The sequence below is a fragment of the Arachis duranensis genome, chromosome 8 (assembly GCF_000817695.3).
Source record: "Arachis duranensis cultivar V14167 chromosome 8, aradu.V14167.gnm2.J7QH, whole genome shotgun sequence".
Lineage (NCBI taxonomy): Eukaryota > Viridiplantae > Streptophyta > Magnoliopsida > Fabales > Fabaceae > Arachis > Arachis duranensis.
The window spans coordinates 41,967,224-41,993,669 of record NC_029779.3 but is presented as its reverse complement, the minus strand read 5'-3'; the positions used below and the strand labels follow the sequence as shown (position 1 = coordinate 41,993,669).

Below are 26,446 nucleotides of genomic sequence, written 5' to 3'. Positions count from 1 at the left end.
TTCTGGTATAGAAGATTTTGAAAAGTTGAGTAGAAAAGCACCGGCAATCCTTGTGTCACCATGAGGGGATATACTCCGGTGGAAAGACACAAGGCAGCCACCCCACAGTATTTATGTGAGTTGCATTTAACACTAGATGGGCATAGCCAACGCCATGATGCCTCACTGACAGTAAGGTAGACTCTGCGTTTGAAATCACAAGAGAATTCTCGGACTCATTTCCTCTAGTCTCATCGTTAGAAGTAGAAGAAGATGCTGCAGATGTATTTGACATGTCAAGTGACGCTGATTTCTTAGTCTCTGGACACACGATCTTACCACTACACAACCACATACAAATTCAAAACTCCTGATTTTTTTCTTTTGACAAACTACAATCTATTAACAAAGTTCCACCGAGTGTGTCAATTTGTTTTTACTCAAAATTTGTTAATATTTTAAAGAAAATATGAGTATCTCAATGTCACAATTATAACTTCAATAAAAATTAAAATGAATGAAAATAACAAATAAATAAAGAAATGCAAGGTGCTAGATAGTAAATTGCAGAAATTAAGGCAAACAAAAAATTAAAGAGAAAATGAAAAAAAAACACAAGCATAAATGAAAGGAACATGTAAAAGTAAAGAAATTTTATTAATAAAAATTGGAAGAAAGCAAATTACAAGTGTTTGAGTTTAGAAGAATTACTTAAGATTCTCAATTTTATCCTGTAATACTAAGAGACTGAAAGCATTTTGAATTTCTAAGGTAGCGTTTGTTTTCGGAGACAGGACATGGAGACATGGACAGCACATTATTAAAAAGCGTTTGGAAGCAAAGTCATGGACACTGGACATATTGTCTCCGGGACAGTTTTCTATACTTTTGTGTCCACTCTTTTACGAAGGACAATGATGGACACGGGATTTGGAAGAGGGACACGGACTGTTTTTATGAATTTTTTTTCTTTTTTGTCCATGGTGCTATTTTTTATTATTCCACTGTTACCCCTTCTTATTTTTCCTATTTTGCGTTGTTCTCAGAAAGTACTTTTTTTACTCTATGCTCTTTTTCTATATCTACGTTCTTTTTCTTTCTCTTTTTTTCTCAAGTACTCTCTCCTTTTTATAAAAATTTTTATTGGATTGGATAATTTCTTTTTTCTTATCATTCTTTTTTTTTTGTTGAGAGGGGACGGGTCAGGGACCCCGAAAAGCAGAAGAAAGAAACTGGCTACGCAGAGCCTCTAATTCTATAGTAACCCGCACAATCAAAGAGCATAGGAAGATATAACTCAGGGGGAGGGTGATCGAAAACTTGCAAACCAAATCCAAAATGATGTCCCTTCTTGGCCATGATATCTGCACATACGTTTGCTTCGCGGAGGGTATGTTGCATACTCACGTGATGGATCCGCCGAACCAGAATGCTAATGTCTTGCAGTAAGGGGTAGCATGGGTGTGACAGAGGACAGCCTTCTCGAACAAGCTTAATGGCCATTTGCGAGTCCGATTCAATAATCACATCATTCATCCCATTAGCAGCTGCAATTTGGAGACCTTTGATAATAGCCCAAAGTTCTGCGTGCATGATTGAGCAATTTCCAAGATTGCAAGTGAAACTCATCAAACAAGTTCCCATAGAATCTCTGAACACACCCCCACACGCAGCGTTATTTGTTTGAGCCAAGACCGAACCATCCACATTTATTTTAACCATACCCCCATCAGGAGGTATCCATCTAATATGTGACTCAGAGTTAGTGTTTATCGAGCGTGGGATAATCTTTTTCCGGCACCATTTTGAAATCTCCTTGGTGCGAACCATAATGGAAGTAACAGCATCTTTTGGCATAGTGAAAGACTCTTCAAAAACAAACTTGTTCCGGAGATACCAAAGGGAGGAAACTCCAACGCCGAAGGCAATGGGCCAGGAATCCTTTGCTTCTAGATTCGAGCATATTCAGTTACGAATATCCAAGTTGAAAAAATGTTGATTCCTCTGTTGGGAAAGCAGAATTCGCCAAACCAACCTCGCTTGTGGACAATCCCTGACCGCATGCAAGACAGTTTCCTCATTTGAATTGCACCTTGGACATTTTGCTTCACTAGTCATGTTTCTTCTTGTTCGGTTGTGATTTGTCAGGAGAGCATCATTCGCCAGTAGCCACAGAAATGTTCTAATCCTCTCAGGCCCTTTCCAGTTCCAAATAAGTCGAAACATGCGCTCATTTTCAGTGGGATCCATATTCAAAGTTTCATAAGCTGATTTCACAGTAAATGTTCCATCTGCACTAGGCTCCCAAGCAGCTTGATCAGCATTCTTCCATGGGGATGGAGGGGCCATAGCAGCAATCTTAGAACCCCAGTCTTCCGGGATCCATTCACAGATCTTTTCCAGGTCCCAATCACCTGACACAAGAAGGAAATCATTTACCATCCATTGATATTCATTTAGATTAATTACCTTTTTTGAATACTGGTCTAAGGGTCCTGCTTTTGCCACCCAATTATGCTTCCAAAAGTTTATATTTGCACCATCACCAAGACGCCAAGTTATGTTCCTCTCAACATCTTTCCAGGCTGAACAGACCCCTTTCCAAAGATTCGAGTCCTTGGTTCTCCTCCTGATGTTAGGAATGATGTCATTGCCGCATTTGTATTTGGTTCTCAATACCTTAGCCCAAAGGCTATCTCTTTTCTCCACCAACCCCCAGCCAACCTTCATCATGAAAGCATGGTTTAAAGTTCTTGCATGCCGGATACCCAAGCCCCCTTTAGCTTTCGGCATGTTAACTTTTTTCCAACTAACCAGGTGGACCTTTTTGACATTTTCTGTTTCCCCCCATAGAAAGTTCCTACATTTAGAATCAATGATATTACAAGTAGAGACAGGCAGAAAAGCAGTTTGCATAGTATAACTAGGTAAGGAAGTAAGAACAGATTTCACCAGGATTGATCTCCCTGCCAAGGAGAGGGAGGAAGCCTTCCAATTGTTCAAGCGCGACTGAAGCTTGTTGATGATATCATTGTAGGTATATTTTGTCACTCTGGAGTGGATGATCGGAACACCCAGATATTTACCCAAGTCCTGCGTGATAGAAAATTGAAGGACCTGCCTAATATCGTCCTTGACAGTGTGACCAACATTTTTAGAGAAGAAAACATGCGTCTTCTCCTTATTTATTTTTTGGCCAGAGCTATCACAAAAGGCAGATAACACTTTATTAATAATCTCAGCCTGTCCAACGGAAGCCTCTGCAAAAAGGATCAGGTCGTCCGCAAAGCAAAGATGTGAGAGTGCTGGGCCCTCCTTGCACAATTTAATAGGTTTCCATACATCCATTCCCACTACCACATTAATAAGTTGAGATAGGCGCTCCATGCAGAGAACAAACAGATAGGGCGAGAGGGGGTCCCCCTGCCGAATGCCTCTAGAGGGGGCGAATTCCTCTAAGGCTTCACCATTCCATAATACCCTCAGCCTAGCCGTCGAGATACAAGCATATATAATGTTCACCATACACTCTGGCAACCCAATATCTTGCAAGGTATCCTTGATAAAGCTCCACTTCAGCCTGTCATATGCCTTCTCTAAGTCGATCTTAATTGCCATCCAACCTTTCTTGCCTTTCCTATTCCGCATGCAGTTTATGACTTCCTGGGTGATAATAATATTATCTGAGGTATGCCTCCCTGGAACAAAGCTGCTTTGAGTCGGCTTCACCACTTTCTCCATGATACCTCTCAGTCTTCTCGATAAAATTTTTGTAATGACTTTATATGAGACATTGCATAGAGAGATAGGGCGCATTTGCTTCAGGGTGACTATAGGCTCGACCTTTGGAATGAGAGTGATAAGGGTTTCATTGATCTCCCAAACCTCCGAGGGCCTGTTGAAAATCCTTTCAACCAAATTGCACAAATCAGTTCCTACTACATCCCACTTCTTCTGGTAGAAAATAGCCTGGATTCCATCTTTCCCTGGGGCCTTGAGGCTCCCCATAGAGAACAGAGCACTCCTTATTTCCATCCGGGACACGTTGCTACCAATACTTTCAAGGTCAGTTGTATCAAGAGGTGGGAAACAGTTATTTAGAACAAAAGGCGTGTCTGGAGTATCCTCAGTGTACAATCGGCTATAGAAGCTAGTAGCCATTTTTTCCAGAGTTGTTTGCTCATGTATCCAGTTCCCATTTTCATCCTGTAGAGCCTCAATTCGGTTTCTTCTTCTCCTGGCCATTGTTGATGCATGGAAAAATTTGGTATTACGGTCCCCAAACTCTAACCAATTACAGCGAGATTTTTGGAACCAGAGTAGTTCCTCTTGGGCCAAGATCTCCTCATATTCCTCCCATAGCTCTCTCTGCAGTTTCTCCAAATAGAAGTTCGGGTTCATGTTGAGACTATTTTTGATGCCTTGAAGCCTCCTTAAAATCTTTGATTTTCTCTGGTGAATGTTGCCAAACACATTTTGGTTCCAATTCTTTAAAACCTTTTGGAAATTTTCCATACATGAGTTCCAGTTTCCCTGAATGTCCCAACCACTATTAACGACATCATCAAAGCCAGGGTGGTCCAGCCAGGCAGCCAAAAATCTGAAAGGCCTCCTTCCCTTATTAGGAAAAGCCTGAGGGGCAAGCTTTAGAAGGAGAGGGGAGTGATCAGATTTTAGGTTTGGCAAGTGCTGGATGGAAGCCTCTGGAAAAGTAATTTGCCAATCAGGATTAGCGAGACCCCTATCAAGCCTTTCTGCTAGAGAGCCTCTTTTCCAAGTGTACGGGCAACCCGAGTACCCAAGATCAAGTAAACCACAATCAGACAAGCAAGCATTGAAGTCGGGGCACGCCACGCCCTGTCGAAGCATAGCCCCCCCACTCCTTTCGTGATCATACAAAATGGCATTAAAATCACCTATAGCACACCAAGGCATTCTAGCATCCCTGCTGAGTTCACGGAGATCGTCCCAAAGAGACTTCCTGAAAGCTCTATTCGGGCTCCCATAAATAGCAGTAAGCATCCATTGATTAGCATTCTTGTCTTCTACCTTCATGTGGACAAATTGGAAAGTATGACTCAGGATCTGCACCTTCCAAAAGTTTGAATCCCACATACACCAGATGCCTCCTGACTGCCCTCTCGCATCCACCACAAAGTTACCATTTAGCCCCAATCTGTTCCTGACCCTTTCTCCCCGAACACCGCTAATATGGGTTTCAAACAAAATGACAAAGTTCACATCAAGATCCTTCCTCAAATCTCTGATGAGAGTGGAAAAACCCTTACCTCCAGCTCCTCTACAATTCCAAGCTATTATATTCATGGTAACCTAGACAAAATAATGGTCATCCAAGACCCAAAAAACCTCCACTAGACGGACTAGGCGATGCCCCCCATAGCGTCAGGAGCTTTTGCATGGAACACCGGTTCCTTACCCTTGATAGACTTTGTATTTTCCTCATTGGCCGTGCCTGGTTGCTCGCTTGGAGTCCCTCTACTAGTACCATCATCCCCGGTCAACACCGGGGTTCCACGGCGCAGATTGTCCTGGTTTAGGGAAAGTTTGTGGCTCGCATTTGTCTCAGGAATTTTGTTAAGGTTTATCGCCAGCTGGTAATCTTCCCATTGCTGTTTCGTAGCTTCTCTCATGCTATTTAGGATGACCCCTTCCATCAGTTCTCTGTCAGTGTTCTTGGACGAGGAGGCCGCCGCGTTGTCCATGCTGTTAACAGCAACCTCTAAGGAGAGTGAACCCTTGTCTATCAATTTTTGTTTGGGTTTAAAGCCTTTTTTTGATAGCATAGGCCCAAACTTCAGACCAGCAGCTTTTTTGGGTCCTTGCGGGTTTTTGCCCGCTCCGGGTTTCCTTAGAACTACTTTAGCTCTTTCCTCTTTATTCAACTGGTTACGGGCTTGACTCAGAGGCCCAACCTTGCTCTCAATTAGATTGGGAAAGGTTAAAGTAGTATCTCGAACAGGGGGCTGACTAATGGGCTTGGGGCACTCTGGTTCTTTATTGGAATCGATCTTTATAGAGGCCTGGTTTGAAATCACCAAACTGGGCTCACTATGCGTGGCCTCTTCCAGTTGCACATTGTTTTGCATCTCTTCATCCCTTTCTTCATACAAGGCGTTAAATCTGGAACCGCCCTCATTAAAGGTGTTCTTCATATTGCCGTTACTTTCCTTGTGAGGCATGGTCATAGAGTTTTGACTTTGTTTTTTATTGTTCCTCGGAATTTCCTCATGTTTCCTTCTTTGGTACCTCCTTACCATCATCCAGGGGCCAAAATCAGGGGGATTCTGATTTGACCGTTGCTTGATCTGGACATCAATGTGTTCCTGATTATCCGCACTTTCCTGATCCACTTCCGCCGTGCTATCATCAGTCATTCTCCCTGCCGCCGTTGCTCTCTTCCCTCCGGCTCCAATCTCCATCCCCGGTTGCACATGCTTAATCCCACCATCTTCACTGCACTGTTCCACCTTATGGCCATATTTCCCACAGGAGAAGCAGATAAGATGTAAACCTTCATACTCAATATTAAGCGTGCTTCCAAGAACAGAAATTCTAGGCACTAATGTTTTTGACAAGTCAATCTCGACGCAGATCCTCGCAAATTTTCCTCTTGAATGTATTGAGGTAGCTCGATCAATTTTCAACATATGCCCGATAGTCGAACCCACCCTCCATAAGAAACGGTGGTTATATAGTTCAATAGGAAGGTTGGGAATGCGAATCCAGGCCGCAATCTTTCTCACATGGTTCTCCGTCGCTAGGAAGAAAGGTCTCCATCTTTGAACGATAAGGTAGTGTCCTGCGATCATCCATGGTCCTCCCATGAGAGCATGGGAGTAGTCCTCTTCTTCCACAAAATGCACCAGATAGTAGTCTCGGTCCATGTCGATCACGCTGATCTTCCCTTTTTGTGCCCAGTCGCGCTGCAACCGCTGCTCAATGTAGCCCAGGGTTACTCTCTTGCCTAGAACTTTAACGATCAGCGCCTTCTTCCAAGGCTTGCACCAGTCTTCAAACTCTTCCTTGGACACTGGGATAATGGGGCATGGGTCGAAAGGTTTGTCACTCAGGTCCTCCTCCTCCCTATACCATTGGTCTTCCGGGTTAGGTTGATCTTCACTCATGTCATCATTATGATTAGACATATTATCCAACAAGCCACCTGGAGATGAAAGCAGGCTCTCCTTATACGAACTTTTTGTCTTGCCATCTATTCTACGAGTGTTGTCTTGATCAGAATCCACCCCGTCTCTTAGTCGGTTTAAGTCTAATTCTTCACGAGATTTGACCTTCTTCGTACTTCGTTGAACTAGATCCACTTCTTCTGTCGAAACCCTAGCAGAGCTCTCTGTTGTCATTTCCTTATCATTCTTACTTCAACATCATTTTAACCTTATATTATATTATTTGATTTGTAATAAAAATAATAACAAAAATAATTAGTCTAAAAACTTTTAAAAGATAAATATTATAAAGGTAAAATTGATATTTTAAAATGCTAAAAAATAATTTATAAATTGTAATTGATTTTATATAATTTAAAGAAAAATTAATTTTTTGAAAAGAAAAATAAAATTTTAGATAAAAAAATTAATTTTCTAAATAAAAATAGATTTTTATGTGCAAAAATTAATTTTTTTCCATTTAAAAATCAAGTTCCCACTGTCTGTACTCCTACGTACTCTCATTAATTATTAAATTAATTTATACTAAAAAATTTGGAATCACATGGCTATTTTAGTCATTTTATATAATATTTTAGTTTTATCCATGTGTATCCAAACAGTCTTGTCCATGTGTATCCAAACATAATACTAGACATTACATTAGTGTCCTATCCATCGTATCCAAACACGATATACAAAACATAATTTTTAATGTCTCTGTCCTATTGTCTTTGTCTCAGTGTCCTGTTCTGTCGTGTCTCTACAAACAAACGCTACCTAAGTGTTTTTCAAAAGAACTGAACTTCCTACAATGTGTTCCTAAAGTTCTATTTACAGACTAATTTAATGTCAACTGACAGTTACCTTTTGTACATTACTTTCGAAAAATTTAAATTGGGTCTATAACTATTTTTATACTTCTTATTTAATGTCAATTCAAAATTCAAAATAAATAATTAAACGATTAAATGACCTAATTTAAAATATAAATGTTATATATAAAAACATCATCATCTAACTAATTATTTTTTTATAATTTTCTTAAAAATAATATTTTTGTCTAGTAACTATAAAAAATTAATAAAAATTTATATATTTATTTAATTATAACTAAATTAATGAAGTGGTTGGGTTCTTATAACTGTATCGTTAATTATGAATTAGGTGTATTTATGATTTGCCTGACATAGGGTGAAATCACGCAAGGCCGATGACCCCACATTTTGACCATAATCCACGTGACTTTGACGCTCTGATCCGTTCTATGCGCTTCTCGCTCTCTCTCGCTTTCTCTCTATTGGTTCATTCTCCACTTCTCTCTTTCTCTCTCTAATTTGCAAACCCTGAGAAAGCGAAGTGTGCATTCTGATGTGATGCTACGCAGCGACGACGGAGCACAGAAAACCGCAATGGTGGTGGGATCGGTGCTATGCGGTGTGGCCGTGACCATTCTCCGATTTGTGTGCCTTTGATCACCGCCTTTGGTTTCCGTTTTCATTTTCTCGAGATTCCAATGGCCCCGTTTCATTTTGCGGATTGTTGGGATTGAAGTGTGTTTGGAGATTGTGATTGTGATTATGTCTGAATTGGTGGCCCGCACGGGGCGGCATCAACAGCGGTACGAGAACGGTTATCGCCTTGTTGCTGGGTACATTCTGTTTCTCTATCACTCCTCAATTACATTATTTTGTTTCTGTATTTTTTTTTCTTTTACTACTGTTATGTTTTGGATTTTATTTTATTTATTCTTTTGGTGATTGTTGCTGAGGGTGACAAAAGAAATGTCATTTTCAACCAGAACTATGAGTATGCATATAAATAGTGCCTTTTCTTTTGGTGATTGTGGTGGTTATGGTTGAAGATTTTTTTTTTATTCAAATTATGACTAGTCATTCCAAATCATGGAATTGAGTTTCAAATAGAAATTAATTCTTTTCTTAAAGGAAATAGAATTCTTTTCTCATTTAAATGGTTTCCAAACAAGCTCTAAAAGTTGAAATTATGGCTTGGTGGTTGTTCTTCCAATTTGTTGATGGAGAAGCTATAAAAGGTGTTCTTTGGTGCATTGACATCCTGTTGCATGTACTTTAAGTTGATTCATAATCTCATTATGAGAGGTTTATGATATATGACTTCTTGTGGGTGCAAAATCTCGTTTATATCAAAATAACAGTTGCTCAATATAAAATCATTATCAGATTGTTGATGAAAACCTATACGAACTATTAGAATGAATCTGAAACTTGTAAAACTCTATTACTATGGGGATGTCTGTAGACTAAATTATTAGCCTCTAAACTGAAGCAGTTTTTATTATGTCAGCCATCTCAGATATGAATTGCTTGACATTTGATACTTCTTCTCACTTTCTATTCTATATATATAGTTAGTATATTCTTAATGATCTGATCCAGAGATGTAATTTGGGTTGCAGATGCGTTCCCTTTAGGTACAAAAGTTCTGGTGATTGTGGGAACTCTAACTCTGGGAACAATGTTGAAGTTCTTCTGATTAATTCACCAAGTGGACCAGGTCTTTTGTTTCCAAAGGTATAATGTTTAAGTAAAATTGTTACTTTTTTGTATCTACAGTTTTTCATATGTTTTTGTCAGGCATTTACTATTATGGCTTTCATAGTGACATTTGGATGTTATTGAGAATTTTCTAAACTTACTTTATAATGATTTGAATATAAGAAATCATAAATGATTGCAATTTTCTGGATTTTATTGCCTTATTCTTGTATCTATCCAAGTATCTTACTCGTTTTCATGATTTTAAGTTATTCTTTTAAGGACGAAAAATCCATTTTCTTATTAGTCAAAACCAGCAAATCATAGTGCCCTAGACGTCCTTAGTGTAGATGTGTCAGCTCTTGCTTCATCTATTTATTTCTATTCTTACTGCAACAACTTTTTAGGCATTGAGATGGTTGGTACAATTACTTTCTGCAGTAACAAATCCGCAATAAGTCATTAAATATTCATACTGAAACTATTAATGTTCTGCAAGATCAATGCAGCTGGTCTCCCAATTTTATTCAGGTATTTGTTGTGTTTCGATATTTTTACTGGCTGTTCTTGTGCCTCGAGTACTAATCTTGGTGGCTTTTGGGGAAAAAGAAGAAACAAGCTATTATGTTACGTCTCGATATTTGCCCGTACTTTTTTATGTATAATACAGCTCTCTAATGAGCGTGAAGGGTCTACCTTGATCTTGTGATGTAGGACATTATAATTTAATGAAAGTTGATAAGTTGAATTGGAGCATGTTTATATTTATATGCATGATGGTACCCTGTGCCATAGTGAAACTAAATTCCAAAATGCTATTTGTTAATTGTCCATATTGACTTCTGGAATGGTAGAACTCACAAGACCAGTTTCTATTCCAATTTTTACCCATCATTTATTTATAGTTCGCTTTAAATTTAGCAAATTTTCTTTGTTTTTAACGAGATGGTAAATCAGTGGCTATTTCAATACCAACGTTGTGGATGCAAAATCGAATAGCTTCACACCTTTAAAGCTATGCCAGAAATTCGTTATCGTTCTAGGCCAGTGTAAAGCTTTTGAATTACCTTACTGATGAGACACTTATTTTACCTCACAAAATTGACTGTGATGTCTATGGTTGATTTAAAATTATTTCTTCTTGTCAGTTCTGCTTTGTTTATGTAATCATGATTGAGACATCTATTAATTCTTTTTTGAATTGGTCCTGACTAGATATGTCATTTTCTAATTAGTGTGATCTTGCTTTGTCCATTAAAGGGAGGTTGGGAGAATGACGAAACTGTTGAAGAGGCGGCAACAAGAGAAGCTATTGAGGAAGCAGGTGTTCGTGGAGACATAATGGTGAAAATCTTTTCTGCATATGAATCTATATGAATTTATTTAAGTTTAGTTTCTTCTATAGAATGATTTTAATTTTATTTAGTTTATATCTTGATGTTTTGATGGTTCTACAATGGGAGTCTAAGATGCTCATGTGAGAATATACTGTAATCTTCTAGTAGTATTTAGATTGTGTTGACAATGGCTCTGAAAGTAAAATCTGGTGAATTTGGCCCTTAAACAGTTTGAAGTATTATGACACAACTGTTTCAATATGCCTGTACTTAATTATGATTTGAACATAATTTAGTGGTATTCATTGATTTTGATATATTTTGCAGATATCGGTAGCTTCTATTTGTTTTGACATGCTCTTGATTCTTTGAGACCTTTATAGTTTTTCTATGTTTCTTGTAATTATGTCCCTTGAAAATCCTTTTGAAGTTGCTTATTTAAACTAGTAAACAACGTCTATTGATACTTTTACTTTGTATTTTGATCTTGCCATTTGGGTGAATACCTGAAAAACATTGGTTGAAATATTTGGCTACTGGGTTTCAGGATTTTCTTGGGTACTATGAGTTTAGGAGTAAGACCCACCAAGACGAGTTCAGTCCAGAGGGTTTATGTAAAGCAGCAATGTTTGCATTGCTTGTCAAGGAGGAACTTGAGCTATGGCCTGAGCAAAGTACGAGAAACCGGAGTTGGCTGGCTGTATCGGAGGCACTCGGAAGCCTCCGGCATGCATGGATGAGGGATGCTCTTGATTGCTTCTGTAAATGGCATGAGGATAAGTTGGTGAATGGAACAGGATTTATCTGATCTAGACCGATTTGCTGAGGGGTAACATTACTTTAGGAAAGATATATCTCATCAGAATTACATAGTTATTGTTTCTAAGTTTGGGAATTGGTCTCTGATTTTTTTCAATTCAGAGTAATTCATTAACATTGAATTTTAGCTGAGGCACTCGTTCAAGTTGTTCTAATTCTTTATACGTTCATGTTCTCCATCATAGAATCACAGTCGTTAAAAATCCTAACTCTACTCTAAAAGTTTAAGATCCGTACCGTATAAAAATGATTTAAATTGCATATATAAACTCACTCTGTAAAAACCGCAGGTAACTAATATTATAGAATCCGGTTCTGCTAAAGTTATATTGTCACTTTAGAAGAAAAAAGTACATTACTCACCCTTAAATTAAGATAGTAGGGTTCACAAATAATAAATATTACAAATTTAAAGGTAATTAAAATATCATTTACTACTTTACTAGTAGGGGTCACTTTATCTTTTATTTGCTTCATTATAACTGGAAATATATTTTAGTCAGATGTCTGTTTTTCAACTTCATTTCTTGGGCGTATGCTCTAAAATGATTAAAAAATAAAAACGACCACATCATACTATGCTTTCAACTTTATGTGTACTGTTGATGTTATAATATCATTGGTTTAAAAATAGCTAATCTTATAACAAAGACTTCTGCATGACTAACTAAAAGTTACATCTCAACCAGAAACTCAAACATGTATGCATTGGGGCGGAGGTCAAGTTCATGTGCAAAATTATAAACTCGGTTTGAGAAACCAATTTCAAATTAAAAAAGTAAACTCATGATTTTACAACGACTACAAAATTCAATAAAGAAATTTTAGAAACCAATTACAAATTAACCAAGTTTGTGCCAAATTAGTATTTTTCTTGAGTTTACTCATATCCAAGGCTACAAAATTCTAGTTTTCTATCTTTAAGTTAGAAGTAGTTGGTATTACAAACACTTTGCAAAGTTTTTGTGAAGGGGTAAAATTGTAAAAATATACACAAATAAATTAGAATATATTGTACCAAAAACAATTATATATAATTATATGTATCAAATCTCTATCAAATTCTTGACTTGGCAAAAAAAAAAAAAATTGACTGAATTTGTATAAATAATGGTTGGTTATCTATCTTTTTAGAGGCATATGCAAAAATTTTAAACAAGCTTCAGTCTGATCATTGTCCTATCCTGGTGCGTTGTAAAGATCGTCCTCATCCTAAAGGAAATCGACCTTTTTGATTTGTTGCTTGGGCTACTCATCCCGAATATAAGGATATTGTAAACCAGTCATTGTGGTCTGGTAATAGAGGGATTCATGGCAAGTTTTCGAAAGTGTAGAAGAATTTTTTAGAGTTTAATTCGAAGGTGTTTGGTAACATTTTTGTTAGGAAATGTGAATTAGAGCACCAGGTTAATTATTTGTAGAAGCGTTTGGAAGTGGTGGATAGCATTTATTTGCGTTAGAAAATATAACCGTTGATTGATGATTATAATAATACTTTAGTGCAAGAAGAGCTCATATAGTTTCAAAAATCCAGAGAACAGTGGGTAAGGTTCGGAGATAGGAATACAAGATTCTTTTATGTTCAAACTCTTGTGCGAATGAGGCATAATAAGATTCATGTCATTTTCCTCAAGGATGGGGTGTGGAAGACTGATCCGGAGGTTTTGAGTCAGGAAGCAGAGTCTTTTTACAAAAGCTTATTCTGTCATTTGGATGATGTTGATTTGGGTTGTCTTGGTGATTTGCTTTTTCCTTCTCTGCATGAGGAAGCTTACGATGATCTTACAGCGCTAGTTACTATGGAGGAAATAAGGACAACTGTTTTTCACATGAATTCTTTTAAAGCTTCGGGTCTTGATGGATTCCAAACTTTCTTCTTCAACGAATATTGGAAGATCATTGGTCTTAATATTTGGGATATGGTTAAGCAGGCATTCTTTGATGTTGCTCTTGATCCAAGGATAATGGAGACTTTATTGGTTCTTATCCAAATATTGAAACGTCGGTATCCATGAAAGACTTCAGGCTAATTAGTCTCTACAATGTGGTTTAAAAAATTATCATGAAGGTCCATGTTAATAGGCTACGTCTTCATCCTGTGGAGATTGTTGGCCCGCTTCAAGGCGGGTTTATTCCGAGACGAGGATGTAACGATCCAACTTCTAGCATGCCATGACCAATGCTAGCCATCAGGCGCTACTTCACGACTTTTCTTAGAAACTCTAGATCTTATATTAAATATATGCATATGACTCATATGAGCCTATAGCGCTAGTCGAGATCGCGTGTCATATATATAGGATCATTTACTACATCATAGTTCACACGGGGTTACGTCGTTGCTTATTCATAAAAATATTTACAGACTCCATATTTATACTAACAGCCCTCGACCTTCAAGAGTCACTCTAATCTAGGACCCGTTTTAACTTGTTTTCATAGATATTTACAAAAGTATCTAACCCTCTAAAAAGTCTATACAGAGCGAGGGCAAAGACTACTATAACTACTGCTGGTCACTGATCTCTGGTAGCTGAAAAAATACGGAAGTGCTATGTGGAAGTAAAAGAAGTCACTTTGACCCACCGATAATGCTACTGCTACTTGCCCATCTTAAGGTTGAAAACTCAAAGAAGATTTTGCCAGTTTGTATCTGCATAACGAAAAAAATAAGGGATGAGAACCTAAGGTTCCCAGTAGGGTACTACTCGAAAAAACCTAATAGGTTCCGCAGCCTAAGTCTAAGACTTCGCGCAGTTATGTAGGTACGTCACACAAATAGGTATAAGCACGAGTGTATAGCAGAATAGTAACCAAGCACGAAATACAAGAAGCAGAGACAACATAATCACAGGAACAAGTATGCAATCACAAACATAGAGAATGCAGCAATCAAATATGATACATGTCTAGTCCTATGTAGGCCATGAGCTCATGCGTCGGTTGACTACCCGCAACCCGATGTTACCTAGGAACTAGTCATAGATATCGTTACCCGATTGCGTCCGTCCGTGCATACGCGCCGATGTGGTTAAGAATACCACCAGTCCGTAGCACAGGCAATCGTCGCAAAGCTTGACACCATAATATGTGCACAAAAAGGGAAACAGAATTTTAACCGTCAGTGGATAATACCTGCCTATAAACAACCTCTAGCACCTTAAGGTTTATAGTTCTTTTTCCACGGCACATCTCAAATAAAATTTATCTTTAAGGGACTTATTTGCCCTTCCTTTATAAAAACTTGTTTCCGGTCTTTTTCTTAAAATATTTCAGCCTTATCATATTTTACCATTCTACCAACTTTAATTAAATTCTCTTTTTATCGTTTTCTTTAGCTTTTTAATGACGCATTTACCACTAATGTTATTACTTTACCATTATACTCACATATTTTTACTACAAGACCTTTTTACTTTCATTAAGTTAATTAATCATCTTTTATTTTGTGTTTTTATGCCTAAAAATTTTTTTTTTACAGCTAAGTACTCTAGTTTTATTGTTTGACCTTGTTTAGCATCAAAATTTTATCAGGTTAATCCTAATAGCTTTCTATGGCCAAATTACTCTTAATATTTTTATTAAATGCCAATTTTTATGACGAGGGAGCAAGAAGAGCCTTAACGCTGCCGTTCGTTGCGCTCAGAGGCCACCGTTTCTTCTTCCATGGTGCCTTGTGCCCCCAGCCCCTTCGCCAATCTCCTTCAGAAAGCAAAACTGCCCTCAACCCTAGCCTCCACCACCGCCGCAAGGAGTGGGCCACAGCTGCTTCCCGTCACACTCAAGGGCTTCTCTCTTCGTCCTTTCAGCGTTGTCTCAGTCTCTAAACCTTGTTCTCTCTCACCAATCGTAGGTGTGCAGCTTTTTTCTCGAAGACAATGACTTAATTTTTTTAATTTTCGTTCTCTATTCTTATTTTTTTGCTCAGAATAATTTTTTGGGGGATTCTGCTAGTGCCAGTGTGCTACTCAGATTGAAATTTGCCTCATTGAATGATTAGTTATGTGCATTTGCTATATTGTTTTCCGCTTTGGATTCAATCATTGATTTGAATGATTAGTTGATTTTAGTTTCTTGGTGAATGTTTGTTAAAATTGTGCTGAAAATTTTGTTAAGAGCTTCATTTTTTTAATTTTTATTCTAATAACTCTTTTATTTTAAAGAATCAAGATGATCAAAAACAAAATTGAAAGAAGTGTAACCAATTGTATTAATTGGCTTTGTGTAATCTTTATCTTATTTAGTGCCTTGGGTTAGATTTCTAAATTAAAAAGAATATATAAGCATGGTTTTAAAAATTGGACCGGATCGATCGGTCAAACTAGTCCAACCAGAACCGGTATTAAAAACGATCTGGTCTGATGTCTGAAACCGTAGTTGAAAACCATTCAAAAATTATTGAACCGGTTGAAAACTGGTCGGTTAGATTGGATCAGGGCCGGTTCTTTAAAACGACGCAGTTTTGCTTAATTTTGTTTTAAAAAAATCCCACCGCACGCGAGTCACGCCCCCCTTCCGCTCCCCCCAAACCAAACCCCCTCCTCGTGAGTCTCACTCAGCACAGCAAAGCCATTCTCTCTTTCTTTCTTTCATTCATAAGGAAAAGCCAAAAAAAACCCTGGCCATCACCACCGCCGCAAGCAGTGGCATATTGCCGTCGTCCGTCCGTCTGTCCATCCAGCTTCGTCTGCTCACCCGCGCTTCCGCCGCCCAAGTGATTGAATCCCTTTCTCTTCGCGGATTGAAGCTCTGCCCCCTTGCTTTTCTTCTGCCGCCGTCGTCTTCTGAACGATATGTCTGTTCGGTCTCCGCCCTTGGAAGCTGGCTTGTGACTCGTGACTCGTGAGTCGTCAGTGGTGAAATGGAGAAGGAATGACAGTGGTCGTCGTCTGGTCGCCGTCCTGCTAGCCGTCGCGCTCAACTGCTCAGATCGAAGGTCGGTGCTCACTGCTAGTGCTTGTTCTTTTTTTTTTATGCTCTGTTCAGGAGTGAGAACGAAGGGTTTAGAATTCTGCTACTGTTAATGCTATTGTTGAATGATTAATTCTGCTGCTGCTGTGCTGTACTCTGTTTTGTTGTTTTTTTGTGCTGTGTTGAAAAAAATAATGCTGAAACTATGATAATTCTTGTTAATCTTTGAAAAAATTTGTTAATTTTTGTTAAAATTATGTTGAAATTTTGTTAAAATTGTGATCAATCTGCTGTCTGCTGAAAATATTGCTAATCTTTGTTAAAATTAGGTTAAGGTGTGAGCTTTTATTTGTTCAATATAATCCGTCTAGTCTTTGTTAAAATGATGCTAAAACATGAGCTTTTATCTGAATGATTGAGTGAGTCTTCTCTGTTGCATTGAACTGGATTTATTTATTGAATTTTTTAGTTAAATTTTGCTAAGTTGTATGTTGTTTTGAACTGATTAAAATGAATGATGGAATTTTTGTTGTTGAAAATTTTTGTGGTTGAATCTTGTTTCCATTAAAAAAAAAAGAAACTAAAAGGAGAAGAAAGCTTCCACAAACTATAGAATATTAAGTATTAATTCCCACAAAAAAACATAAGCTAATGTCATGAGTTATGCAAAATATATAGACTGTTAATAACCAGTAGCATAAACAAATTACATGAATTCCAAGTATTGAAGTTTATTAATGATCATGTTTCACAGCAATAGCATAAGCAAATGTCTATGCTTCCACAAATTATAAATGGTTAATATCTAGTTTTGTACAAATGTTTCTCTGTTTTAGATGTTGAGTATTGCTAATTCCCCAAATGTCAGTGCTCAACCCCTGCATATCTGGTCTATGTTCACTTATCTTTCCAATCATTTTGTTGCCAAAGAATCAAGGAGTTTTATTTGCTTTTTTAATGAGCTTCCAGTTAATAAAATTATTGAATGTGACCTCTATGATGTATTGCACATAAGATGCTTTTCCATTAAAATTTAGCCATATATAAAGGTTATATATATTTGGTAACAATTGTAATTGGAAACTTCCAACAGGTACCTTTTCATGTTTTTAGAGTTTTTGCATATTCTAATAAGCTTACTTGCATAAAGCACCTTATAATTTATTTATTATTTTATTCTAAAACGGTTTTTCTGGTTGAACCACAGTTAGGCCGGTTGGACCAGTAAACCAATAAAACAATGATTAGAGCGGTTTGATGATTGGTCCAGTTCTTAGAACCTTGTATAAGGCTTTAGCCAAGTGTGATTTAAAGGAGTAACTTTCTAATAACAATTTAGGGTTTGTTTCCAAGAGTCATCATATTATTCCTCTGCACAATACTCATCTCTTCTATTTTTCTGCTGCATAACTTTCTTCGTTAGTGTTGCTGTCATTATCCTTTCCGGGATTACTAGTGCTATTGTGCTACTCAGATTGAAATTTGCCTCATGAAATGATTAACTATGCTCATTTGCTGTATTGTTAGGCTTTGGATTGAATCATTGATTTGAATGATTAATTGATTTTAGTTCACTTGGTTAATATTGGTTAAAATTGTGCTGAAATTTTTGTTAATTTTTATTAAAATTATGCTGAAAATTTGTTAAAAGTTTATTAGGGAAGAAGTAAATTATGCTAAAAACTTATTAAAATTATGATCAACCTTGACCAGCCTTAGTTCAATGAAGAAATATATGAATTGAATTAGCTCAATTCAATTAATCAGTCTTTTAATTTAATGAGTTTCTATTTAAATTGATGAGCTAAAAGATTTTTAATACATTTTATGATTTAAAACAATCAACTTGGTTATAAAAATGCATATGTGGATAATAATTTGATTTATGCTTTTACATGTAATGTTTTAAATTTAGAAGATATTTTAAAGTTTATATTAGATTATAACTATGCTGTACGGTGTGTTTATAGGATATGGATGTTGGTGGTTCAATTCGGTCAGAGAAACTTTCCCGCGGCTCATCATTATCCTTACAAGTCAATAACAACAACGTCCTCTAAGTATTACAACAACAACACCGCCATTTTCTTCAATCCAAACACCCCCATTTCTCTCTTGATCCATGCCATGCTTTGCCAATGTCAAAGTACTCAAAACTTGTCTACGAACATACCTGAAGCTGGGTTTCCCTTCAATGCAGACACTTCCTTCTTGCTCTTACTCTTCCACATGGAAACCCCACCTTCCCGGTGCCACACATGAACCCCAACCACCCCCTTCACCTTCTCCTCCAGTTTCAGTTGATATCTTCACATCAGGTACTAATAGGGGTTCTCGTAAATGGGGTTCTTACAGTCCAGGTGATTTGACTTTCTATTCCCTTATTGAGAATTATGCCTCTTCCTTTGATTTTGTGTCCTTGGAGAAGGTCTTAGACCAAATGAAGCGTGAAAAGAGAGTTTTTATTGAAAAGAATTTCATTGTTATGTTTAAAGCTTATGGGAAAGCCCATTTGCCTGAGAAAGCTGTGGACTTGTTTCGTAGAATGGAGGTTGAGTTTCAGTGTAAGAAAACTGTGAAGTCTTTGAATTCAGTTCTCAATGTGATTATTCAGGAGGGTTTATTCAATCGTGCATTGGAGTTTTATTCTGATGTTGATGCATCCACGAGTTTGAATATTCAACCTAATGTACTCACTTTTAACTTGATTATTAAGGCATTGTGTAAGCTTGGTTTGGTTGATAAAGCGATTGAATCGTTCAGGGAAATGCCACCTAGGGGTTGTGCTCCTGATACTTATACATATTCTACATTGATGGATGGGTTGTGCAAGGAGGGTAGGATTGATGAGGCCGTTTTGTTGTTAGATGAGATGCAGATTGAAGGTACCTTCCCTACCCCTGCAGTGTTTAATGTGTTAATCAATGCATTGTGTAAGAAAGGTGACTTGGAGCGCACCTCCAAGCTAGTCGATAATATGTTTCTTAAAGGTTGCGTCCCGAATGAGATGACATATAATGCCCTTGTTCATGGCCTCTGTCTCAAAGGTAAGTTGAATAAGGCAGTTGATCTATTGAATCAAATGGTGTCTAATAAATGTGTGCCTAATGATGTCACGTATGGAACACTCATTAATGGTTTTGTTAAGAATGGTAGAACTATTGATGGGGTTTGTGTGTTGTTATCTTTGGAAGAGAGAGGCCATCGTGGGAATGAGCATATTTACTCTTCCCTCATTAGCGGCTTGTTCAAGGAGGGAAAATCAGAAGAGGCAATGCGATTGTGGAAGGAAATGGTTGAGAAAGGATGTCAACCGAATACTATTGTCTATAGTGCTCTTATAGATGGTCTTTGTCGAGTAGGGAAGCCAGATGAAGCAAGGAAACTCCTAGTTGAAATGAAGAATAAAGGTTACCTGCCTAATTCTTTTACTTATAGCTCCTTAATGAAGGGTTTTTTTAACATAGGTGATAGCCATAACGCTATTCTTGTTTGGAAAGAGATGACTGCTAGTAATTCTAATCATAATGAGGTTTCTTACAGTATACTTATTAATGGCTTATGCAAGGATGGGAAGCTTGTGGAGGCCTTAATGGCGTGGAAGCAAATGCTGAGTAGAGGAATCAAACTAGATGTTATAGCTTACAGTTCAATGATTCATGGATTTTGTAACGCTCAGTTAGTAGAACAGGGCCTAAAGCTTTTTCACCAGATGCTTTGTCAGCCTGAAACACAACCTGATGTGGTTACCTACAACATACTTTTCCATGCTTTGTGCATGCAGAATAGCATTTCTCGCGCCATTGATGTTCTAAATATCATGCTAGATCAAGGTTGTGACCCTGATTATATTACTTGCGATATTTTCTTGCGAGCTTTAAGAGAAAGAGTGAACCCGCCTCAAGATGGGGCAGAGTTTTTGGATGAACTTGTAGTCCGCCTAATTAAGAGACAGAAAGTAGTAGGTGCTTCCAAAACAATAGAGGTGATGCTACAGAAGTTTTTACTTCCAAAGGGTTCTACTTGGGCCACAGTTGTAAAACATCTTTGCAAACCTAAAAAAGTTCGAGAAACCATTCGGGAATGTTGGAGCAAGCTGTGTCACTGATTTCTTGCATATGTTATTGAACTACAGTTTACTTGAAACTTTTGGGATTTGGATAGCATCTGCAGTGTGATTTTGTTTGTTATCATTGTAGGGTTGTCCAAGGTAACATAATATTTGACAACTTTTCTACCTTTTGGGGCTAAAGGGAGCTATATCAAGTTGCTGCAGTTGTTTTTGTTGTATATAGGCGGTTTGAGAACATTGCAAACATAGCTGGTATAACAAAAGATCCATCAAGTGGCATATTCACAGGCATGGTTTTGTAATTGTGAATGAGATCACATGATGTTTATACCATTGTATAAGGGGAATTCCCTTTATAACCATTTTTGGTCTCTTGAAGTTGTAAAATAGAATTGGTTCCTCTCAATTTTTTTTTCATTTGAGATTGAGTGTAAAGTGTGATTTCTCACCATAGAATTAGGAGAAAACATGAGAGAAAATATTGAAGGGTTAGATATTATATTTTACATCTTCAATTGAGAAAAAAATTTTGAGAGGATTTATTTTCTTGTAATATAATGAGCAGCATTTACAAGTTTGAACACAACATATCTATACTAACATGTATGCTACTATATTATATAAACGAGATCTGTCTCTTCTGTCTTTTGTTAACAATACTGAATTTGCTTATTTTATCCTCTTTATCCGTTTATTGTTCTTTTCAATTTGCCTTATCCATTAATCACGCTTGATACAAGGAAATGTAGAGTATAACCAAAAGAAAGATTATAGTGTATAAAAAATACAAAAAAGATAGTATAGTGTACAAGCATTTTACATTAATAGCTCGAATTCGACTCGTTAATAGCTCGATAAGCTGAGTTCGGGAGTTGATGAGATGAATTTGAGCCTGAAAGTGAGTTCATAAATTAAATGAGTCGAGCTTGAATTTAGATAAGCTTAGCTCATTAGCTCGTGAGCTGGTTCGATTATATATATAATTATTAATACACAAATTTTATATACATTTAGTTAATACTTTAAATTTAATATTATATATACATATAAAATAGTAATATATAATTTTATATATATATNAATTATAGATTATATTCATATTATTTAAGTCGGCTTGTGAGCTTGAGTCGGCTCATGAGCTTTCGGTGAGCCAAGCTTGAGTTTAAAAAATAGAGTCGATTGTTAATGAGTTGAGTTGTGAGCCAAGCTCAATTTTCGTGAGCCGAGTTTAAGCTTGTTCTAGCTCGACTCAGCTCGGCTCACTTCCAGCCCTAGGGCTAATGAAGAGTCGTACTTAAAAGGTATAATGTATATACTATATAGTTTAATCTAATGATTGTATTAGAAAACTAATTTCACGGCTTAAATTCATAATTTTGAATTAATATAAAAACAACCTAAACTGTTGTTCCATCATGTCAAAAAGAAAAATAATAACAATAAGAATCGGTGACACATACATAGCATAGCTCCTTAACCCAATAACCTACCCTTATCATAATCGAACCATATACTGATATACAAACCAGATTATTCAGTCATTAGTTTAGTCATCTGTTGTACATTGACTTTCTGTGGGTTAATTGTTTTAAGATCTCGTTTTCGAAACCTCTATTGTAACAATGTCTATGACCATAATGTTAAGCTCTGAACTTCTTTGAAACCTGCAAATGGACAAATATTTGTGGCAAAATGGTGAAAAGTGTTGTCTCAACCTTTTGAACTGTGAGAAATGTTGGTTCTTTCTGATGACAGATTATGACGTACTGGATATGTGAGCTTCGTATTTTATGATGTGTTAGTTAGTAACTTATGGTTAGGGGTTAGTGACCCACAGGAATCTTAGTATTTGTGAGTTCATATGTGAGATCATACAGCATAGTGCGTAATAAACTGTGGTGAATATAATTGAAAATTGAATATAGTTAATAGCAAAGATATTGATTCTGCTCAAGGTCTCCCATCTTTGTTTTTTTTCTACCAATAAGGAGGGCATAACATAGCAAAAAATATGGAGAAGATTAATAGCATTTGACCCATTGGAATAATATGCAAACTCACACCACATACAGTAAACCCTCCACTCATTTTCCCTTGATAAGCACAGATTTAGATCCTGTAGCTTTTGCACCAAATTGGAAGGAACCTATTTCTTGAGAAGTTCATGTTCCAGTTGAATTGTTTTTCCCCTTTTTGTCCAAGTCACCAGCAACAGGTTTGAGGTAATTATATTCACTTGAGGCAGTTGACAAATGTTCTCTTCCATTATAAACAGAATTGATGTTTCAAGTGCACTGATATCAACCACACAGAAAGAGTCTGTAACCATAAAATCACAAGAAAATGTAAGGATTATGCAATTCCATTTATAATAATAACGCCCAATCGACCAAGGGTCTTGATCCGGCATGTAAGAGGTACATAACTAGAATTTATTTTCCAAAACCTACATCATCCAGTACCACTTTTCTAACACCCAAGTGTGGGTTATTTTTCTTATTTAATCCCGTGGACCATTCATTAGTCATTACAGTGTAACACAAGGGACTTCCATACATATTCTAACTTATAATCAACATTTTCAAATATTTTCAGTCTCCTAATTCTCCACACTACCCATTTCACAATCAATCCATGCCTCAAAAAACGATTTTGTATCCTTAGGACTCGCCCAATAGAACTCCTGCCGAGCTAGTATTCCGTTCCAAAGAGATCTTACAGGTGATTTCGACATGTTGGGAGAAGAGAAAAAGAAACCCGTCAAATGAGTAGATCATATGAGAGATAACTTAGTGGTTAGGAAGATTCAACCGATTGGAAAAAAATTAAGCATGAATGAGGCTGGGTTTAGACAGGATTCATGGCAACATGCAGTGGCTCATTTAACTCATGCGGCCAACCCCATCTATTGACATAAGGCTTTGTTGTTCAACTCTGGGGTTTCAATGTTCTAGGAAAGGGGAGCTGAGAGGAAAGAGAAAGTAAGAAAACCAGATATTTCACTTTACACATCTCACCAATAATCACCACAAGAGCAAGTTCCATTTTTGAAATGATGGAACCTTCTTACATCTCTTAGAATGATCTCCCTGTCCACAAGCTTTGATATGAATTTAGTAGCAGCATGGCAGTCATTGCAAACTCTAAGGTTTTTAGCAACTCTAACGGTAGTTCCATGGGGGGTGTTTAGAAGGCCAAAAGCTATTGCAAGTCTCTCACTGTGCCCACAGAGCATGGTTTCTTTCTCTTCGTCATCGACATTGTGAAGCACACATGAAGTGTCAGGTACATATCCCTCCTTCTTCATTCTTTCCGACAGTGTTTCAAGATATTCATGGAGTTCCTTACTCTGTGGGTGTGAAGAATCACCAGCCAAAAAGTTATGAACCTCATCACCATGCTCAATCCAACTACAACCAGGTTCTTTTCTCACTCCCATCTCCTTCATTTTCTTCCTAACATCCATTGCTTGATCCCAAAGTCCAGCTGAAGAGTATATGTTAGACAACAGAACATAATGACTAGCTACATATGGCTCTAAGTCAAGTAGATGCTTGGCAGCAATTTCACCAATTTCTACATTCTGGTGGATTCGACATGCACCGAGCAAGCTACTCCAGGCATCGACTTTACTCATGTTGGATGGCATTCTGTTGATCAGTTTATATGCCTCTTCCACCTGACCAGAACGACCAAGCAAGTCTACAAGACAAGCATAATGGTCAGCCGTAGGTTCAATTCCATGGTTAACTTTCATTGTATGGTATAAACTAAGGCCTTCATCCACCATCCCTGAGTGACTACATGCTGCGAAAATGGAGATATAGGTCACCTCATTTGGGCTTACTCCTCCATTGTTGTCTTCCTCTGCCTCCATTCTTCTGAAAAGCTCCAAAGCTTCTTTCCCTTTACCATGCATTCCATAGGCCATGATAAGAGCATTCCAAGTAATAACATTCCTCATAGGCATTTGATCAAAGACTATTCTAGAGAGCTTCAAGAAACCACATTTTGCATACATGTCAACTAGCGCACTTCCCACTGCAACATCTGTTGCCAACAATTGTTTGATAGCATAAGCATGAATCTCCTTGCCTTTACCTAGAGCAGCCAAAGCTGCGCAACCGGGAAGCACTGTCATCAGTGTCACCGAGTTTGGCCTGAGCGGGAGGCTTCCATTATCCTCATAATCACCCAATATGTAACTCCTATTTTCTCCTTGACCACTTTGCATTTCGTGCAGAAGATTAAGCGCATCATCATGGAAACCACAGACAACGCAGCCAGTGATTATTGTGTTCCAAGACACTATATCTCTTTTATGCATACTGCTAAATATCCTCTTCGAAATTTCTAATTTCCCCATCCTGGAATACATGTCCATAAGTGCATTCTGCACATACTTATCCTTCTCATGTCCCCTTTTCACTATGTAGCCATGGATCCCTTCTTTATCCAAAAATCCTTTACAAGGCACACAAGCAGGCAAAACACTAGACAATGTGGTAGTATTTGGACAAAGTTCTGATACACTAAGCATCTCAATGAAGAGTTCTAACGCCTCTTCGTAGAACTCATTCCTCACATAACCAGAAATCATAGCATTCCACACAGCCAAAGTCCTCCTCAACACCCCATCAAAAACTCTCCTCCCCATTTCAGCTTGCTTGCAGTTGCAATACATGTCAACCAAGGCACAAGCAACGAACGAATTCCCAATCAAATCCGCGCTCCTCACTGCATAACAATGCAACTCCTTCCCAACCCACAACATCTCCAATTGAGAGCAAGCAGGGAGAATACTAGCCAAGGTAACCGCATCAGGCCTAACACCATTACATACCATAAGCCTTAAATATGACAAAGCTTTTAAAAATCTATCATTCTGAGACAGTGCACTTATAATTGTGTTAAAAGAAACCACGTCCTTATCATCAAACACATCAAACAAAGCTTTAGCTTCATCAACCCTTCCCAATTTGGCATACATTGTCACCAAAGCATTATTAGTGAACGTTCCCAAACCATGATTCCTCAAACCATAAGCATGCACTTGCTTTCCAAACCACAAACCATCATCAATGTTGGAGCACGCATGAGCAATGCTAACGAGCGTGAATGACGTGGGATCCACGAAATCTGACATCATTGAGCGGAAGAGTTGTAGGGACAGTTCCCAGAGCTCAAACCGGCACGCCGCGGCAATAATCGAGTTCCACGAGATATCGTCCCTGTCAGAGATTTTGTCGAACACCTGGCGGGAATCGTGGATGTCGCCGCATTTTCCGTACATGTTGACGAGGGAGTTGGCCACGGGCACGGCGCCGGCGTAACCGAATTTAACTACATGGGCGTGAACCTGTTTTCCAAGATCCAGGTCGCCGACGGCGGCGACGGACTTGAGGACGGAAGGGAAGGCGAAGTTGTCGGGAGAAGCGCCGGCAGCGATCATGGCTGTGTAGGTGGAGATGGCTTCGTGGAACGATGAGGATTGAGCCTGGGAGCGGAGGAGATCCGTCCATGATGGAGAAGAATGGGGTTCAGAGACAGTGGCGGCTGTAGTGGTGGTTGTTGGGGTGGCGGATGGCGGAGGAGGGTGGATGGTTGGGATGGCAGGGGAGTTAGGGA

General features: G+C 38.0%; 3 protein-coding genes across 3 annotated transcripts; 2 read left to right on the top strand and 1 right to left on the bottom strand.

Moving 5' to 3' along the window:
- The first annotated feature begins 8,711 nt into the window (after window positions 1-8,711).
- On the top strand, window positions 8,712-12,027 carry LOC107462916 (nudix hydrolase 16, mitochondrial). Its single transcript, XM_016081588.3, has 4 exons — window positions 8,712-8,814; window positions 9,601-9,715; window positions 10,940-11,023; window positions 11,564-12,027. Exons 1-4 carry the CDS (start codon window positions 8,744-8,746, stop codon window positions 11,822-11,824), a joined length of 531 nt encoding a protein of 176 aa, XP_015937074.1. The 5' UTR covers window positions 8,712-8,743; the 3' UTR covers window positions 11,825-12,027.
- A 4,337-nt stretch (window positions 12,028-16,364) lies between these two features.
- On the top strand, window positions 16,365-21,405 carry LOC107462912 (pentatricopeptide repeat-containing protein At4g20090). The gene is made up of 2 exons (XM_016081585.3): window positions 16,365-16,771; window positions 18,717-21,405. The coding sequence occupies exon 2, from the start codon at window positions 18,869-18,871 to the stop codon at window positions 20,852-20,854; it is 1,986 nt and encodes a 661-aa protein (XP_015937071.1). The 5' UTR covers window positions 16,365-16,771; window positions 18,717-18,868; the 3' UTR covers window positions 20,855-21,405.
- Window positions 21,406-22,840: 1,435 nt separating this feature from the next.
- LOC107462869 (pentatricopeptide repeat-containing protein At3g57430, chloroplastic) lies at window positions 22,841-26,441 on the bottom strand (the record flags this gene model as incomplete). The annotated part of the gene is made up of 1 exon (XM_016081548.3): window positions 22,841-26,441. A coding segment is annotated over one exon (2,610 nt), but the record flags the coding sequence as incomplete, so codon positions are not given.
- Between the last annotated feature and the right edge of the window lie 5 nt (window positions 26,442-26,446).